The sequence below is a fragment of the Pongo pygmaeus genome, chromosome 1, assembly GCF_028885625.2.
Source record: "Pongo pygmaeus isolate AG05252 chromosome 1, NHGRI_mPonPyg2-v2.0_pri, whole genome shotgun sequence".
Lineage (NCBI taxonomy): Eukaryota > Metazoa > Chordata > Mammalia > Primates > Hominidae > Pongo > Pongo pygmaeus.
In genome coordinates, this window is record NC_072373.2 from 108688616 (window position 1) to 108707554 (window position 18939).

Below are 18939 nucleotides of genomic sequence, written 5' to 3' on the forward strand. Positions count from 1 at the left end.
CAAGTGTTTTTATACCCTGATTTTAGGACAAGAGTTTACAAAATTTCTTTTTTCTTAGACCCAAGAACTGGGAAAAGAGAATCGGGGCAGGTTTTTATCAGAATACCAGGTTACAAGGTGAAAGGTTGTAAACAACTGTGTCCAGGAGGACTCCACTTCAGAACATGCCTTGGCTACAGGCCTGGTAGGCAGCAGCTGCTGCTGCCAAAGCTAAATAATTTTTTGGCATTTAAAGGAACCCAGGCATAACACAGAGCAACGTAGTCTGTAGTAAGCTCTGCAAATGGGAAGATACAAGGAAACCAGAGCCCAGGAGAGAAACTTAGAATGAGAGAATTGTCATAGGATTTTTTAAAACTCAGCAATTCAGTACTTCAGAGATGTGCCCAAATAAATACCAGTGTTCCCTTTTCTTAAGATGTCCCATAGTACCACCACCCTGATCCATCACTAGTCACCATCTTTCCTATTCCCTCAAAATGTATGTAGTTAAGATTTAACAAGATTTAACAATATTGACTATGTAGTTAACAATATTGATTCATGTATTTGTCAGCATTTTGATGTTCGATAGTTACACTTCCATACCCATCAAACTAAACGTTCTCCCAGAAGCCACAATTTTGAACTTTTAAAATTACTTCAGTCAGGCCAGGCACGGTGGCTCAGGCCTGTAATCCCAGCACTTTGGGAGGCCAAGGTGGGTGGATCACCTGTGGTCAGGAGTTCAAGACCATCTTGGGCAACGTGGTGAAACCCCGTCTCTACTAAAAATACAAAAATTAGCTGGGCATGGTAAGGCATGCCTGTAATGCCAAGTACTCGGGAGGTTGAGGCGGAGAATCGCTCTAACCCAGGAGGCAGAGGTTGCAGTGAGCCGGGATCAGGCCACTGCACTCCAGCCTAGGCAACAGAGCAAGATTCCATCTTAAAAAAAAAAAAAAAAATTACTTCAGTCAAGAGTCCCACCTCCTCTGCTCCCAGTAACTCAATCAATATTGTTAACCAACTGAAAACACCTCAAGCCTAGTCGGTTAAGTTTCTAGAACAGGGTGCCGCCTCAAACACACCCTAAGGATCAACATGTTCCTGGGGTTTAATGCATGTGTGTGTGTGTTTTCCAAGAGACTCATGATGCCTATGCTTGAGCTTGCTTAATATTGGGGTTGAGTTGTAACTTGTTAGCCTTAGGGTGTCAATCCAGCTAGGGTGTCTGAGGAAGGAAGAAGGCTCCTTAACAGCAATGAATAAGGTTTTTTTTTTGCTGATTGGGTAGGGTTTCAATATACTTGAATGCTTCTTAGTTACCTCCCCATCTCAATCTTGGGACATTATCTTCCTCTTTCCAGCACAAGGAATTAGATAATAATCTTCTGATACCCCAGCACAGACATAGGAAGGGTCTATGAATCAAATAAAAGGAGGAAGAATTCCTGCACTTTTGCATACAGGTTTTTCTTATTACATTTAAGAGTAAGTTCTCAGTACTCAGCTCCTAAAGCATCTCACAGCCAGTAGGGGAAAATCCATCTGACAGCTGGCCAAACGAAACCAACAAAGAATGAAGAGGGAGGTTAGGGTCTCTTCTGGCTTGAATTTATAGTGCTCTGGTGACCGATCTTTCTTCGCTTTTCCTTCTTACTGTTTTCTAAACCGTTTAGGGAAAAACCTTTGAAAATATTTTTTAAAATTGTTCCCTCAAACAGGTGTGTGGCCGTCTCTCCACTGAAAATTTGGATATAAACAAGAGGACTTTCTTGCTTTTAAACAGATTTATGGATGTACATTTGATTTAGTGAGTTGGAAGAGGGGATGGAGACAAGAAAGAGTGAACATAACTCTGGAAGAAAGTGAAGAGTGAAGCATCATTTTTCCCCCCCCTTTTCCTTTTCTTCCAGAAGCAGGTAGGGAGTGGGAGATAATGAGCGCCTGGACACACCTCACTAAAGAGGTAATGAGGTAAATGGGGAACACAGACAAAGTGTTCCCCAACTTTGCAGGTAGAAATTGAAGAGATGACAGGATAAGCAACAGGATGTAAACACGCCCGTCCTATATCCGTTCCAGAGAACAGAGAGAACAGAAGAGAGGGTACAAGGAGGGGGGTGGTGACGAACAGCACAGGCACGCAGCCCCCAGCCCTAGCCCCAAGGGATTGGAACGGGAAAGAGAAGACATCAGTCCTACAGACGCAATGAGGCCTGAAAGTTCTCCTTTCCCTCAGAGACGGTGGTGTTTTTTATACTTAATAGGGATGCGGGGCAAAAGAAGGACAAAGGGCTCTTCCTGAACAGTAACACCAAGCATTCTGCGCTCCACAGCCCCAAACCTAAAAGTATTCTTGGAGCTATGGGATTTTCACACACTTGCTATTTATGAGCCAGGAATAAACGACAGGCTCTAAAGTAATTGCACTGGCTAAGACTAGGCATGAAATTCCCTCATAAGCACATTTTCCTTTTACCTCAAAACACCGCTCTCAGACCAGAAACGTCCACACCCGCCCTCCGATGGCCTGTCGCCCTGGCTAGGTTTTAGGGTCAGTGGGATCCTCCTTCCACTGGACCCGGGGGAAGACGCTCAACAGCCCCCTCCTTCCCCTCCTTCCCCCCCTTCCCCCCTCCCTGCGCCGCGCCAGAGCACAACAACCATTTTCCCCGCCAGGAGCACACCGTGTCCACGCGCCTCAGCGATCTCACTGATTGGTCGGGCTCCTGGTAAACAAGGAGCGGGCAGCCAATGGGAGGGATGTGCACGAGGGCAGCACGAGCCTCCGGGCCAGGGCTCGCGTGGCTCTTCTGGCCCGGGCTACTATATAGAGACGTTTCCGCCTCCTGTTTGAAACTAACCTCTCTTTCTTTCTAAAGGAGTGCTTGTGGAGATCGGATCTTTTCTCCAGCAATTGGGGGAAAGAAGGCTTTTTCTCTGAAATCGGTTAGTGTAACCAGCGGCGTAAATTTTTTGGACGCCTTTGCGAAAACCTAGTAGTTAATATTCATTTGTTTAAATCTTATTTTATTTTTAAGCTCAAACTGCTTAAGAATACCTTCATTCTTTAGAAAGAGTGAAATAATTTTTTGCAAAGGAGTTTCCTCGATTTGGAGCTTTTTTTTTCTTCCACCGTCATTTCTAACTCTTAAACCAACTCAGTTCCATCATGGTGATGTTCAAGAAGATCAAGTCTTTTGAGGTGGTCTTTAACGACCCTGAAAAGGTGTACGGCAGTGGCGAGAAGGTGGCTGGCCGGGTGATAGTGGAGGTGTGTGAAGTTACTCGTGTCAAAGCCGTTAGGATCCTGGCTTGCGGAGTGGCTAAAGTGCTTTGGATGCAGGGATCCCAGCAGTGCAAACAGACTTCGGAGTACCTGCGCTATGAAGACACGCTTCTTCTGGAAGACCAGCCAACAGGTAAGCGGCCCAATTCATTGTTGGAGGGTGAAAGCTGATTAGAGAAGAGAATTGAATACACAAAACCTGTACGAAATGTTTTAAGTTGCTCAGTTTGAGTGGTTTGAATTACTTGTTGTTGCTTCCTTTTTTTTGTTTTAATTTGCAGACATTTCCCCCCCCCACCAAAAAAAAAAAAAGGGTGATTTGTACAATTTTTTATGGTGCTGTGTCCTAAAGGTGATCCTGAGGGGCGTTGCCTCGGGTAGTTAAAGTCTTATGTGTGCATAAGTTGCTTATTCTTTGTCTACTTCCTGTTTGAGATGTTAGTAGAGAACTGTCCTGGGTGAATCTTTGAGCATTGCAGGGCTTGGCAACTTGCTGCCCAACAAAATACATCAGAATTTCTCTTTAAGAACAATATGGGATGATTAAAAAATATATATATGGGATGAAATTGGGGGTACTTCAATACCTTACATGCCACCCAAGCATTCCTTATCACACAGATGCATTTTAAGTGTAACAGGAAGCCTAATGGCTACTCGATTTTCTTTCTCTTCAGGTGAGAATGAGATGGTGATCATGAGACCTGGAAACAAATATGAGTACAAGTTTGGCTTTGAGCTTCCTCAGGGGTAAATATCAGCTAAATACATCTTTGAACTTTTCTGTCTAAAATACCTTGCCCTCCTTTGATCACTTACTGTTCTTGGAGAGCGTTTTAAAATTTTCATTTTCTTGACAGGCCTCTGGGAACATCCTTCAAAGGAAAATATGGGTGTGTAGACTACTGGGTGAAGGCTTTTCTTGACCGCCCGAGCCAGCCAACTCAAGAGACAAAGAAAAACTTTGAAGTAGTGGATCTGGTGGATGTCAATACCCCTGATTTAATGGTGAGATTCATTTTAAAGATTCTATTCTCCTGGGTCGTGGGGATGATAAATCAGATGTCTTGGGCATTAGATTGAAGCATCTCAAAACACCTTTTTATCCCTTTCTACATAGGCACCTGTGTCTGCTAAAAAGGAAAAGAAAGTTTCCTGCATGTTCATTCCTGATGGGCGGGTGTCTGTCTCTGCTCGAATTGACAGAAAAGGATTCTGTGAAGGTAAAATCCTAGTGCTTATGGCAGTTACAAGAGGAACTGGGTTTAGGGGCAAGGGCATGGGACTGGGGTAGAGGAAGTGTCATCAACTATACTGAGTATCAGTAAGTTTTCATTTTTCTCGTTGCTAGGTGATGAGATTTCCATCCATGCTGACTTTGAGAATACATGTTCCCGAATTGTGGTCCCCAAAGCTGCCATTGTGGCCCGCCACACTTACCTTGCCAATGGCCAGACCAAGGTGCTGACTCAGAAGTTGTCATCAGTCAGAGGCAATCATATTATCTCAGGGACATGCGCATCATGGCGTGGCAAGAGCCTTCGGGTGCAGAAGATCAGGCCTTCTATCCTGGGCTGCAACATCCTTCGAGTTGAATATTCCTTACTGGTGGGTAGATGGAGGGTGGCTTCAGCAGAGAAATTGTTCATCTGTTACCACAACTGTCTTGTTTCTCCAGACCTCTGGTCTAACAAACTGTCATCTTCCTTTCTAGATCTATGTTAGCGTTCCTGGATCCAAGAAGGTCATCCTTGACCTGCCCCTGGTAATTGGCAGCAGATCAGGTCTAAGCAGCAGAACATCCAGCATGGCCAGCCGAACCAGCTCTGAGATGAGTTGGGTAGATCTGAACATCCCTGATACCCCAGAAGGTGAGCCAGACCTAATGTCTTTTCTTTCTTTCTGGTCTACCTGGGTTTGTAAAATTGTGATGGTCCAGCATTTCTTGGGCAGGCTTCTTATGTGGCCATATTTTCTTTTCTAGCTCCTCCCTGCTATATGGATATCATTCCTGAAGATCACCGATTGGAGAGCCCCACCACTCCTCTGCTAGATGACATGGATGGCTCTCAAGACAGCCCTATCTTTATGTATGCCCCTGAGTTCAAGTTCATGCCACCACCTACTTATACTGAGGTGAGGATTGTCATCTTTACTGTTAAATTTGTCCTAAGCTTTCTATAAGAAGTTGACTTAGATGGATTGCTAAACTGGTTTGTTCTTTTAGTTCTTACCTGAACTGAAATAGTCTGTTTCTTCGTTTAGGTGGATCCCTGTATCCTCAACAACAACGTGCAGTGAGCATGTGGAAGAAAAGCAGCTTTACCTACTTGTTTCTTTTTGTCTCTTCCTGGACACTCACTTTTTCAGAGACTCAACAGTCTCTGCAATGGAGTGTGGATCCACCTTAGCCTCTGACTTCCTAATGTAGGAGGTGGTCAGCAGGCAATCTCCTGGGCCTTAAAGGATGCGGACTTATCCTCAGCCAGCACCAATGTTGTGATACAGGGGTGTTTGTTGGATGGGTTTAAAAACGACTAGAAAAATTCAGGCCCATGCATTTTCTCAGATCTCACTGAAAATTGAGGCCTTTTAGGTAGTTTCAGGTCAGGTAAAAATGGCCTCCTGGCATAAGCTTTGCAAGGTTTTTTGGAGGCTTTCTGTAAATTGTGATAACAGTTTTGGACCTTGAACTTATGTATCATGTGGAGAAGAGCCAATTTTAGCAAACTAGGAAGACGGGAAGTTGTGGCCAAAACTTTGGGAAAAGGAGGTTCTTAAAATCAGTGTTCCCCTTTGTGCGCTTGTAGAAAAAAAAGAAAAACCTTCTAGAGCTGATTTGATGGACATTGGAGAGAGCTCTCCCTGTGATTATAAAAAAGGAAGTTAGCTGCTCTACGGTCATCTTTGCTTAGAGTATACTTTAACCTGGCTTTTAAAGCAGTAGTAACTGTGCCCCACCAAAGGTCTTAAAAGCCATTTTTGGAGCCTATTGCACTGTGTTCTCCTATTGCAAATATTTTCATATGGGAGGATGTTTTTCTCTTCATGTAAGTCCTTGGAATTGATTCTAAGGTGACGTTCTTAGCACTTTAGTTCCTGTCAAATTTTTTGTTCTCCCCTTCTGCCATCTTAAATGTAAGCTGAAACTGGTCTACTGTGTCTCTAGGGTTAAGCCCAAAGACAAAAAAAAAAATTTTACTACTTTTTGAGATTTTGCCCCAAGGTACAGAATTATATAATTCTAACACTCAAATCATGTGAAAGGGTTGCTGCTGTCAGCCTTGCCCACTGTGACTTCTCCAAACCCAAGGAGGAACTCTCGATCAAGATGCCCAACACTGTGATCAGAACCTCCAAATACTGCCATGAGAAACTAGAGGGCAGGTCTTCACGAAAGCCCTTTGAACCCCCTTCCTGCTCTGTGTTAGGGATATTGGCCCCTCACTGCAGCTGCCAGCACTTGGTCAGTCACTCTCAGCCATAGCACTTTGTTCACTGTCCTGTGTCAGAGCACTGAGCTCCACCCTTTTCTGAGAGTTATTACAGCCAGAAAGTGTGGGCTGAAGATGGTTTCATGTTTTTGTATTATGTATCTTTTTGTATGGTAAAGACTATATTTTGTACTTAACCAGATATATTTTTACCCCAGATGGGGATATTCTTTGTAAAAAATAAAAATAAAGATTTTTTAATGGAAAAAAAATGTCTGTGAGATGGCTTTGGAAAAGTTTTTGGAAAGAAGGTGTGTGTCTAAAGGAGTTTTTCTCTGCTTAACAATCCATGCTAATGAAAACCTTGTGGAGAAAACACTCCCTATGGACCCTAAGGAATGTCGGCAGAGTGGGGGCTAGAAGGTGGAGAGGGAAACAGTTTGAGGCATGTTTCAGATTCACTGAAGAACTATACTGGGATTTTCTGGTTGTCTAAATTAGTTTTCCAAATCCATAGTTAATCGTTACTAAATTCCTTCAGTTTTGGAGTTCATGGGTTCTTGAAATAAGGGAAATGATGTTTATGAGGGAATTTGAAAGAAAAGAGTGGCAGTTCCTTTTTTTGAGACAGTCTCACTCACCCAGGCTGGAGTGTAGTAGCATGATCTTAGCTCACTGCAGCCTTGACTTCCTGGGCTCAAGTGATCCTCCCATCTCCACCTCCCACATAGCTGGGCTACAGGCATACACAACTACGTTCAGCTAATTGTGTGTGTGTGTGTGTGTGTGTATGTGTTTTTTCTATGCTCAACTAATTTTTTAATTTTTTGCAGAGTTGGGGTTTTGCCATGTTGTCCAGGGTGGCCTCAAGCTTCTGGGCTCAAGTGATCTGCTGGCCCTGGCCTCCCAAAGAGTTGGGAATACAGGCGTGAGACACTACACCCAGCTGAAGATCACTTTTTTACAATATGGTTTTATCATAGGGTTTCTTCCCAATGTAAACTTGATTTATATACTAACAAGGATAACTTCAGGACTTAAGAGTTTATAGAGTTATGAGTATTAAATTCTTTGGAGGCAGCTAACCATTTTTTATTTTCACAGTTCCTATCCAAGCACATAACTCAGTAAAGGTTTGCTAACTATTCAACTCCACCCTCATCCCTTAGATGCTTTGGTGGTTCCTATTCCTTGTAGGGTAATAGTAGTAGAGTAATACCACAATCCCATGTTTAATTCGTGTGATTTTCTTTTTTTTTTTTTTTTTTTTTTTGAGATAGAGTCTTGCTCTGTCTCCTAAGCTGGAGTGCAGTGGCCCAATCTTGGCTCAATACAACCTCCGCCTCCCAGGTTCAAGCGATTCTGCTACCTCAGACTCTTGAGTAGTTGGGATTACAGGCATGAGCCACCACACCCAGCTAATTTTCGTATTTTTAGTAGAGATGGGGTTTCACCATGTCGGCCAGGCTGGTCTCGAACTCCTGACTTCCCATGATTCACCCACCTCAGCCTCCTAAAGTGCTGGGATTACAGGTATGAGCCACGGCGCCCGGCAGTGATTTTCATTCCTAAAGAACTGACAGGTGAGAAACCCTGGGATGGCCAATTTAAATATTTGCACAGATCTGGTCCTGGTCCTTATTTGGGAATTGGTTTTTCTGAGGACTTCCACAAACTAATTCCAAATAACAGGCTCCTGGAAATTCTACATGAAATCAGTGTGGGGTGTTGTATCCCTAGCTACTCAAGAGGCTGAGGCAAGAGGATCATTCAAGCCCAGAAGTTCTAGGTTACAGTGAGCTATGATTGCACCACTTGCACTCCAGCCTGGAGGACAGATTTTGTCTTAAAAATAAATGAATAAATAATAAGCAAACTAAAATCAATGTGAATTTAACAGAAAATGGGATTTAAAAGATCCTTTTCCATTTCAATCTTCATTTTTCGTTTATCTTTCATTTTCCATAGCACTCTCCTCCCTCTCTTTGTCTGTCTTTCATTACCAAAATGTTGGTCTCTATTTCTCCCTATTGCCAGGGTGACTTTCACCTGAACTCTGCCCCTTTCTTACCTGTTCAAGAATTTAGTGGCTCCTCTCCTTCAAATCTGTGACCAGGAAATTAGGTCAAAGTTGATGGAAAAGTTTTTTTCTGTAGCTTGTTTTCCAGGGACTAGAGGGGTGAAGCAATGACAAGAGCAGGCCAGAGAGGAGGACAAAAGAATGGAGAAACCATGGAGTACATGAGCCTGGTTGTTTGTGTGTACAGTTGGGCTACCAGTACCCAATATGAGAAGAGGGATGGCTTCGAAAGGATAGATAACTTTATACCCAAGTCCTCTTAGAGATCTGATCCTAGGGCCAGGCACAGTGACTTACGCCTGTAATCGCAGCTACTCGGGAGGCTGAGGAAGGAGAATCACTTGAACCCAGGAGGTGGAGGTTGCAGTGAGCCCAGACTGCACCACTGCACTCCAGCCTGGGCGACAGAGCAAGACTGTATCAAAAAAAAAAAAAAAAAAGAGAGATCTGATCCTGGAAGGGCCAGAACATGGACATCTCCTCCAGATACCCTTAATATCTTTTATTATCCAGCTGTCCAAATAGAACTTTCTATGATAATGGAAATGTTCAATACTGTAGCCACTAGCCCTGAAATGTGGCTACTGTGACTGATAAACGGATTTTTTTTTTTTTTTTTTTAGATAGGGTCTCATTCTGTCTCCCAGACTGGGGTGCAGTGGCACAAGCTTGGCTCACTGCGGCTTCGACCTCCCAAGCTCAGGTGATTCTCCCACCTCAGCCTCCCAAGTAGCTAGAACTACAGGCACATGCCACCATGCCCAGCTAATTTTTTGTATTTTTTGTAGAGACAGGGTTTCACCAAGTTGCCCAGGCTAGTCTTGAACTCCTAGGCTCAAGCAATCTGCCCACTTCAGCCTCCCAAAGGGCTGTGCACACATTTTTTTTTTTTTTTTTTTAAACAGGGTCTTGCTCTGTCTCCCAGGCTGCAGTGCAGTGGCATGATCTCTGCTCACTGCAGCCTCCACCTCTCGGGGTCAAGTGATTTCTCATCTCAGCCCCCGAGTAGCTGGAACTACAGGTGCATGCCACCAAGCCCGACTAATTTTTGTATTTTTCATAGAGATGAGGTTTTGCCATGTTGCCCAGGCTGGTCTCAAACTCCTGGGCTCAAGCGATCCTCCCACCTCGGCCTCCCAAAGTGCTGGGATTACAGGTGTGAGCCACTGTGCCCAGCCTGTAACTGAATTTTTAATTTTGTTTAATTCTTTATTTTATTTATTATTATTATTTTTTGAGATGGAGTTTCTCTCTTGTTGCCCAGGCTGGAGTACAATGGCGTGATCTCGGCTCACCACAACCTCCACCTCCTGGATTCAGCGATTCTCCTGCCTCAGCCTGCCAAGTAGCTGGGATTACAGGCATGCGTTACCACACCTGGCTAATTTTGTATTTTTAGTAGAGACGGGGTTTCTCCATGTTGGTCAGGCTGGTCTTGAACTCCTGACTTCAGATGATCTGCCCATCTCAGCCTCCCAAAGTGCTGGGATTACCGTGCCCAGCCCAATTTTGTTTAATTCAATTAAACTTTAGCTTTGTGTGACTAGTGACTGTCACGTATGTGACTAGGGACTAGTGACTAGTGACTGCCATATTGAATACCACATCAAAATCTAAGGGACTAAGTAGCTAGAGCTGTTCCCCCAGAGGAAACCTATCCTTCTCTTACAGCGCAAAAACTCCACTCTACTTCTTTTTGCCTTGTGTATACAATTTCTACCTCACCCCAGGACATTTTCTGCATACAGGCTTGCTTCAGTACACTTCCTTGGGGAGTGGCCTAGCTATTTCCCCCACTTAAGTGGGTGAATATTTTGGGTCTTCTTTGCCTATCCTCTTCTCATGTGCCTTTTAATTTTTAAGTAGCTATGACCTACATGTACAATCATTAGAGGAGATGTGGTTCTGAGAATCATTTATTCAGTAGGTTCAATCTGGTATAGGGAGATCTGAGAGAAGTAAAAAAGAAAACTACCTAAAGAGAGAAAAGGGCAAGAAAATAAAATTAACAAGAAAAAGGGGACGGGTGCTGTGGCTCGTGCCTGTAATCTCAGCACTTTGGGAGGCTGAGGTGGGTGGATCATTCGAGGTCAGGAGTTCGAGACCAGCCTGGCGAACATGGTGAAACCCCGCCTCTACTAAAAATATAAAAAATTAGCCGGGCATGGCAGGAACCTGTAGTCCCAGCTACCTAGGAGGCTGAGGCAGGAGAATCGCTTGAGCCCGGGAGGCAGACATTTCAGTGAGCCAAGATCGCGCCACTGCACTCCAGCCTGGGAGACAGAGAGAGACTCCTTCTCAAAACAAAACAAAACAAAAAACAGGTACTTCAACAACCAGAGTCGTTGGCTGCCTTGATTGATACCTCTGAATAGACTGGAAACACAAGAATCTAACTTGGGTTGAGGCACTGGGAAGGAAAAATGTGGAGGGGAGGATCTGACAAAGCACACGTTCAGCAAAAAACAATCACACAAGAGCTGAAGGGGATGAAGTGGAGTCAAGGAGTGACCTTTGCACAATTCTTTTTTCTCTTTTTGAGAGAGGGTCTCACTATGTTGCCCAGGTTGGAGTGCAGTGGCTATTCACAGGCACAATCATAGCAAACTCTGACCTTGAACTCATACCCTCAAGGGAATCCCCCTACTCAGCCTTCCGTGTAGCTGGGACTACAGGCACATGCAACCTTGGCCCAATTCTTTCAACAGACTACAGATTCCTCTTAGAATTATTTTCTTGGGCTACCTCTAGGTGATAAAATGCATAAGGTGAATAAGGAAAATATTTTGCTGACCTTCCAATGATCACAAGTCCCTGCCCCAGGCATCCTGGCCTCAACAGTTTGGGTGTGGGGGATGGGAAGTTTTTTTGTCCTTTCTCTGTTATGACCTCACATCGACCTCCATTTCATAAGCTGAAACAATCCTTTTCAGAGAGCTAAAGATCCAGGGCTGCAGGTCCTGGCACAATAGGTAAGTCTAGAACCCAGAAAAAGTCCAAAGATTAGTCTTCCTATACTACTATTAAGAAAAATAGGCCGGGCACGGTGGCTCACGCCTGTAATCCCAACACTATGGGAGCCGCGGTGGGCGGATCACCTGAGGTCAGGAGTTCGAGACCAGCCTGGCCAACTTGGTGAAACCCCATCTCTACTAAAAATACAAAAAATTAGCCAAGTGAGGTGGTGCACGCCTGTAGTCCCAACTACTTGGGAGGCTGAGGCAGGAGAATTGCTTGAACCCCGGAGAGGGAGGTTGCAGTGAGCAGAGATCACGCTACTGCGCTCCAGCACCTGGGTGACAGAGCGAGACTGTCTCAAAAAAAAAAAAAAAAAAGAAAAGGAAAAGGAAGAAAAAATAGCATAGTATAGTAGTTAAGCACGTGGACCCTGAAGCCAAACTATCTAAATTAAGATCTTACTTCTACCATTTAACCAGCTATGTGACCTTGGGCAACTTGTTTAAACCTCTCTGTGTAACAGTTTGTTCATTTATAAAATGAGAGATAATAATAATGCCTACCTCAGAAAATTGTGAGAAATTTAAAAATATATGTAAAAAGTTAGAACAATGCCACATAAGTGATTGTTATCTAAAATAAAAGAAGAGACATATCCCTCATTACTCCCTTGAATAATTTACTTTCTTTCTTTTTTTTTTTTTTGAGACAGAATCTCACTCCATCACCCAGGCTAGAGTGGAGTGGGGCGATCTCAGCAACCTCCTCCTCCTGGGTTCAAGCAATTATCTTGCCTCAGCCACCCAAGTAGCTAGGATTACAGGCATGCACCACCATGTCTGGCTAATTTTTTTATTTTTAGCTGAGGTGAGGTTTCACCATGTTACCCAGGCTGGTCTCAAACTCCAGACAGCTCAACTCAAGCTATCTGCCTGCCTTGGCCTCCCAAAGTGCTTGGATTACAGGAGTGAGCCACAGCACCCACTTGGCCTCAGGGTGTTCTTTTTCACACTCCCAGTGTGCTTCACAAGCCTGTGGATTAAACCCTGTAACCTTCTAAAAATTATTTGAACTTTCTTAACTTTTCAGTACACAATTCCAAAGAAAAGCTTCCCACCATTTGGAGTGATAAACTGAGGAACAGAGAATGCTGGATATACAATGTGATGCCACAGGTCTTCCAGAATTTTTCTTTCAAGGTATTGCATTCCATTTGATTTTTTTCCGTGAGGTGGACTAGACTGAGTAGCACAAAGGTCAGTGGAGGTGAGCCCACGGATAGGCCCAATTTAGCCTATTTAGGCTATTCCTGTTCTGTCCTGACCTTTCCCTTTGCTTGACCCTTCCCTACTCTCTGCTGGGCCTGTTATGTAAGGAGAAAAGAATGAACAGACTTTGACTATCAATTGATTGGTCATCTCCAGGCAACAGAGTGATGGGAGAAAGAAGACAGGGAAAACAAAGGGACAGGATTGTGAATTCCATGTGCCCTGAGTCCTGAGATGTTAGGCAATGTCCATTCTCAGTCCTTGTTGGGCTATGAAGTTGCTGACAATCAAAGTTAATCAAATGGTCAGTAAACAGGTTCTTGGAAATGTCTGGCTAGGTTCCCAGCTTGGATATTTTTAACCTCTTGGACAGATGGATAGAGCAAGGATTTCAGCTGCTGAGAGGGGAGGAGGTATTCAGGGGCATGAGAACTGTGCTTCCTTTTTTTTTTTTTTTTTTTAAGAGATGAGTCGCACTCTGTCACCAGGCTGGAGTGCAATGGCGCAATCTTGGCTCACTGCACCTCCACCTCCCGGGTTCAAGTGATTCTCCTGTCTCAGCCTCCTGAGTAGATGGAATTATAGGTGCCCACCACCATGCCTGGCTAATTTTTGTATTTCTAGTAGATACGGGGTTTCACTATAGATCCGCCTGCCTTGGCCACGCAAAGTGCTGGGATCACAGGCGTGAGCCACCGCGCCTGGCCAACATTTGTGCTTCCCTTATATGGTTCTGTGGCTAAAGATCCCTCCCTCTCCACTTCAGATTCTGACTTCCTCCTTCATCTAACCAGTCTCAGGGTTAATCCTTTGTCTCCTGCTCTCCCATTTCTCTTTATTCCCTGTCTTTCACGCTTGCTTCACCTTCCAACTCTGAGGAAACTCTGGTTTCTGTTTTACCTCCAGATTCCTGTAGATCAGGAAGAGGGTGGTTGGGCAGGGGCCAATGGCTCCTTTGTTCCCCCTGGAGATAGGTGTACCTCTGCCAGTGGTACTCAGAAGCTTCTCTGCAGTTCTATCTCCTCAAGCTGTCCCGCAGGACAGCTCCAAACTCTCCTGCAAACTCATGCATCCCACTGCCCCCAACTCTTGGGAACAGAATTTGACACCATGCAAGCCCAGGCCTGTGCTTCGCATACTTTTGGAAAGTAGAAGAAATGATCGTGAAGGTCAGAGAGGTTGGAAATGGTGACCAAGTCTGACAAGGCAAGATCTCCTATCTCTGGTTTGGGAAAATTAGGTCACCTGGGAGGTGGAAGGGCTGGGAGAGAGGTCGATCATTAGCAAGTTCAGAATATCTTTTTGACTGTGAGGGAGGCCTGGAGGTTAGGAATGAAAGTGAGGAAGGAGAGACAAAAATTATGATAATTCCGTATTTGGGGTTTCATCTTCCCTTGGTGAATACCCTTTAAACTGAATACCCTTCTATATCCAAAGACTGCTTCCTTCTTTCCTCTTGTTCTTTCCTGTATCTCAACACCATTTCTGATACTGCCCACCCTGCTTTGTGGGTGGAGGAGAAAATCCCTGACATAAGTGCTCCAAGATTCATGGGAAGCTGGTGGGGAGATGGACTTAGGGAAGGGAGATCACATTGTGATTCATGTTTCTCTTCTTTTGTCTTGATTTTAGCTGATGATGAACCTAAGCAAAGCTGGAGGAAACACTAAGCCAGAGGCAGCAGATCAGGGGCCCAGAGGCCAAACCAGCTTGCAGATATTTAGAAACCCATATTTCCGACTGGGCGCAGTGGCTCACACCTGTAATCTCAGCACTTTGGGAGTCTGAGGCAGGCAAATCACCTGAGGTCAGGAGTTAGAGATCAGCCTGACCAACACGGCGAAACCCCGTCTCTACTAAAAATACAAATTAGTTGGGCGTGGTGGTGCAGGCCTGTAATCCCAGCTAGTCAGGAGGCTGAGGCAGGGGAATTGCTTGAACTCGGGAGGCGGAGGTTGCAGTTAGCCGAGATCGCACCATTGCACTCCAGCCTGTGCAACAAGAGTGAAACTCCGTCTCAAAAAAAATTAAAAATAAATAAATAAACCTGTATTTCCTTTCCTAAACATTTGAATTGGTTGTAAACATTTAAAAATCAGATTTCACTAACATCTACCATTCTGGTGTCTCTTAAAAAGCAATCATATTTGGTAACACTGAGTCACATTCTTTCATGACATTAATCAGCTGGAGCTGAAGGGGCTACACAGGCTCTGGTTTGCCAGTTCTCACCACTCCCTATTGCATTACACTTGCATGCTTCGATCTTTTATATCTGCCTGACTCCGGTTTAGTGTTTAGGTTTGTCTTAGCTTGTTACCTCTGCTCTAAGTAGAGCTTCTCAAATATTTCTTCTGCAGGACCCCTAAGATACAAGAGAGTGAACCATTTTCCCCCAGGACTCCCAAAGCAGTCTAAAGTAGCCTGTCATAAGCCAGAAATGTCTTTGAAGTACCTATTTTCTTTAAAAAATGCAAATTTAGATTTACACTGCATAATATATTTGTGTTGGTTTTAGCATAAAAATGATTTATCTTCCCCCACCAAATCTTAAAAGTAAAATTAACACTCTGGAAGATGTGCCATGTGTATTCTGTGGCTCCAAATAGTCCTCACCATATCACCCCAGGAATAATCCAATTTAAACAGCACTGTATAAAGGCATGAGGTAAAGAGAGACATGGAGAAAAGACACGGAGAAAGAGTCAAAAAGAGGAAAAGAATTTGAAAGACAGCAAGAATGAGTCTGAGTGATAAGCTTTCTGTCTGGTCCCCAGCCAACCCTCCAGGCCTGGCCCAGTCCAGCCACTGAGAAGTGTATAAACATCCCTGATATCTCTGGACAGGTGTTAGTGTGGCGGCCCAGGGTAGAAAGCAAGACCCAAAACAGAAGCCAAGCCAAGTAAGGGAGAGGTGAGGGATCCAGAGCAGCCAAGTATGGTCAGATGAGAAAGATTGTCTAGGTGTGCCAGGAAAGAGGCTTGGAAAGGAAATGGAAGACTTAGAAAAGGGCTGATCAGCATTTGCCCTTTCTCCCACTGAGCCCATTTTGTGTCACTTCCTCTTGTCACTCTGCCTAAGAAAAATGAGGTACAAGCATTAAATTGTCCTCCTTTGAAGAGGGAATTTCTTCTCCAAAATGGCTATATCCCTGGTCATACCAGAGCCTAAGGAGGATGAGTACCAGAGCTTCTTTCCCTGTCCAAATGGGACTCTACCTATTCTCTCCAAGACAGGAAATACCTCAAATCCACATCCCTAACTTAGGTGAGTTTCTTCCACCTACCCCTTTTGGTAAGACAAAAATAGGTCTAACTCCCTCCCTCCTAATCTAATATTATCAACACTGCCCTGAGTGTACCAAAGAATATCAGAGACAGGATTTGGATATTTTCCCCCTTTCTCTGCTGTAAACCAAGATCGATGTGGAATCACAAGGATGGGAACTATTCAGGAAAGGGCTGGGAGCACAGCCCAAAGCTGAGGATCCTGGGAGGAGGAGAGGTTTGGGAATGGAGAATAATCCCAGACTCTGAGGTCATGGGGACCTAGCCTCTTCCTGCATTGGTTGGGATCAGGCCTGAGGAATCTCTGGATTCCTTCCCCAACATCTTGACATCTTGGATTCCCAAGGTGAGAGCACCTAGCCATTAAGGTCCTGCAGTTAAGTTGGATCATTGTCTTCCCACTGACCCCCATTAAGGTTATGAGGGGGACCTCCCTTCTTTCCTAGATACAAAGAGGCAAATTAAAGTCTGTTGGAGATGAGCCAAAGGCCTTTCTGAGGTGATAGCAGGAAACTAGAGCTTATTTCCAGTTTTGTGGTCCCAAATGACCGTGAGGAAATGTGAGCCCCAGAAGGGGAAAGGTCAGTAGAGAAGAGGTCACTACTGGTTTGGCCAGATTAGTTAGTGAAGCTATTCTCGTTGAGCTCATTTCTCTTCTCCATCCTCTGGCTGGACATGACATATGAGGGGAGATGAAGAGGACCTGCCCACCAGCCCCTTCTTCAGTCAGAAATCTACTGGTGGCCTGTTTGATTTGAGTCCTGGCTTGCAGATTGTGACCTTGAACTCTGCTGTAGGTGGTATCCCTTTCTTGCTGGTTGATGGAATTGTTGATCTTCTTGCTACCCAAGCCGAAGCAGGTTCTTGGAAACGACTGGCCAGATGCCTGAGGTATCTTTAGTCTGCCTAGGCTGAAAATAAAGTGGGGAAATCCAGCGAATGGAATGTGTTCAGCCAAAGCTAGGCACATCCTGCCTTTGTTCTCAGGCCCATTTGAATTCTTACAGATGGATCAGCATAAGTCCTACTATGTGAGAGCTAGAAGGGCTCCCAGTGGACACATGTAGTCCAAATTTATATTTCACACATGAGGAATACTGAGGAGTGGAGACATACATGACTTTCCGAAGGGCACGAAGCTATGGAGTGGTGAAATTAGGACCACAAAATAGTGTGAAACCCTGTCTCTTAAAAAAAGTGAATTGAGGAAAAGAACTGTCTGTTCCTTACCAAATTATAGGCGCCCAATTACCTTATTCATCTGACCCTCCAATTTTCTTTGGTCTCCACTCCCAATCTAAACTACATGTTGCTTCCAGGTCTGCCATTTAGCCTCCCTCAAACCACTTGAGTCGCTGAGCCTGTTTGCAAACCCCTCTTAAACTGCCCACCTGAGATGGGAGAAAATCATGAGGTTAGGGATGGAACATAGCACAGAGAAAAATAGGATTATTTCCTTTTTTTTTTTTTTTTTTTAGAGGCAGACTTAGGGAAGACTATGCTGCCCCAAGCTGGTCTTGAACTCCTCACCTCAAGCAACCTCCCACCTCAGCCTCTAAAAGCTGTGGGATTACAGGTGGGAGCCACCATGCCCAGGATTCTTGACAGAGGACCTACCCTGCCTGGGGCCAGTGCAGCCCAGGCTGTGGACATAGCAGCAATCTGTTCAACATAAGCCCTATCAGGCGAGTAGTACTGGGCTGAGCAGCACTGTGTAGGTCCTCTGTAAATGTTTGCAAGCAGGGGCTAGGCACGGTGGCTCACGCCTGTAATCCCAGCACTTTGGGAGGCCAAGGCAGGCAGATCACAAGGTCAGGAGTTCGAACCAGCCTGACCAACATGGTGAAACCCCATCTCTACTAAAAATATAAAAATTAGCCAGGCATGGTGGCGTGCGCCTGTAATCTCAGCTACTCAGGAGGCTGGGGCAGCAGAATCACTTGAATCCAGGAGGTGGAGGTTGCAGTGAGCTGAGATCGTGCCACTGCACTCCAGCCTGGGCAACAGAGTGAGACTCCATTTCAAAAAACGAAACAAGACGAAACAAAAAAAGTTTGCAAGCATGGCCTCAACCACTAACCTCTCAGGGGTTCCTCCAAAGTGAATAGGAGCCATGACCCTGTTTACTAGGCCTTGGGCTTCAGGCCTGCCTGATAGTACTTATGGAAAGTAGGGGAAAGGTTGATGGAAACAAGTCTAGCTCATGCCTGGAACCACTTCAGAATCTGGGAAAGCTGCTGGGTCCTGTGTCCCTGGCTTTGTCCAGCAAGGTCACCTGCAGACAGGGCAGAGTCCAAGAATAGTCTGATCTTTCTGACACTTTGAAGTAATACAACTGATCTCAAGTGGTCACTCCAACCTTTGTCCTCATTTCCCCAGTTTCATGGGAAAAGGATGTGTGTGTATAGGATGTGTGCTGCTTTTCCAGAATCTTCTTTGTTCCCACTCTTTTAAGTTCCCAGGCTGACATTGTGGGCTTTATGGGGTGGCTGTGCTCCCAACACAGACACATATAATTGACCAGGTTCGGACTTAGTGTGTGTATGTAGGGAACAATGCAAAAGGAAAAATTTTCAATAGCTTTTACTTTTGTTTTTGCTGATCTCTCCGTAGCTGTAATCACAGGCTGAAGTACAGC

The 18939-nt window shown here is 44.7% G+C and overlaps 2 protein-coding genes across 3 annotated transcripts in view; both read left to right on the forward strand.

Moving 5' to 3' along the window:
• Window positions 1-18939, forward strand: part of LOC129015142 (neuroblastoma breakpoint family member 11-like) — a 2260169-nt gene that overhangs the window by 1739473 nt on the left and 501757 nt on the right.
• On the forward strand, window positions 2771-6980 carry TXNIP (thioredoxin interacting protein). Of its 2 annotated transcripts, XM_054453034.1 has the most exons (8): window positions 2771-3407; window positions 3952-4024; window positions 4135-4282; window positions 4395-4497; window positions 4626-4882; window positions 4989-5145; window positions 5259-5410; window positions 5540-6980. In XM_054453034.1, exons 1-8 carry the CDS (start codon window positions 3158-3160, stop codon window positions 5573-5575), a joined length of 1176 nt encoding a protein of 391 aa, XP_054309009.1. In that variant the 5' UTR covers window positions 2771-3157; the 3' UTR covers window positions 5576-6980. The 2 variants fall into 2 exon arrangements, with proteins under 2 accessions (XP_054309009.1, XP_063520209.1); XM_063664139.1 differs by having other exon boundaries at window positions 2838-3407; window positions 5259-6980.

What these genes read in the sequence shown, in the direction of transcription:
- TXNIP (XM_063664139.1), top strand. Translation starts at nt 3,158, where the DNA reads ATGGTGATGTTCAAGAAGATCAAGTCTTTTGAGGTGGTCTTTAACGAC. An exon ending in GGCTTTGAGCTTCCTCAGGG is followed by an intron (nt 4,025 to 4,134) that starts GTAAATATCAGC and finishes TTTTCTTGACAG; the next exon opens with GCCTCTGGGAACATCCTTCA. An exon ending in TCAATACCCCTGATTTAATG is followed by an intron (nt 4,283 to 4,394) that starts GTGAGATTCATT and finishes CTTTCTACATAG; the next exon opens with GCACCTGTGTCTGCTAAAAA.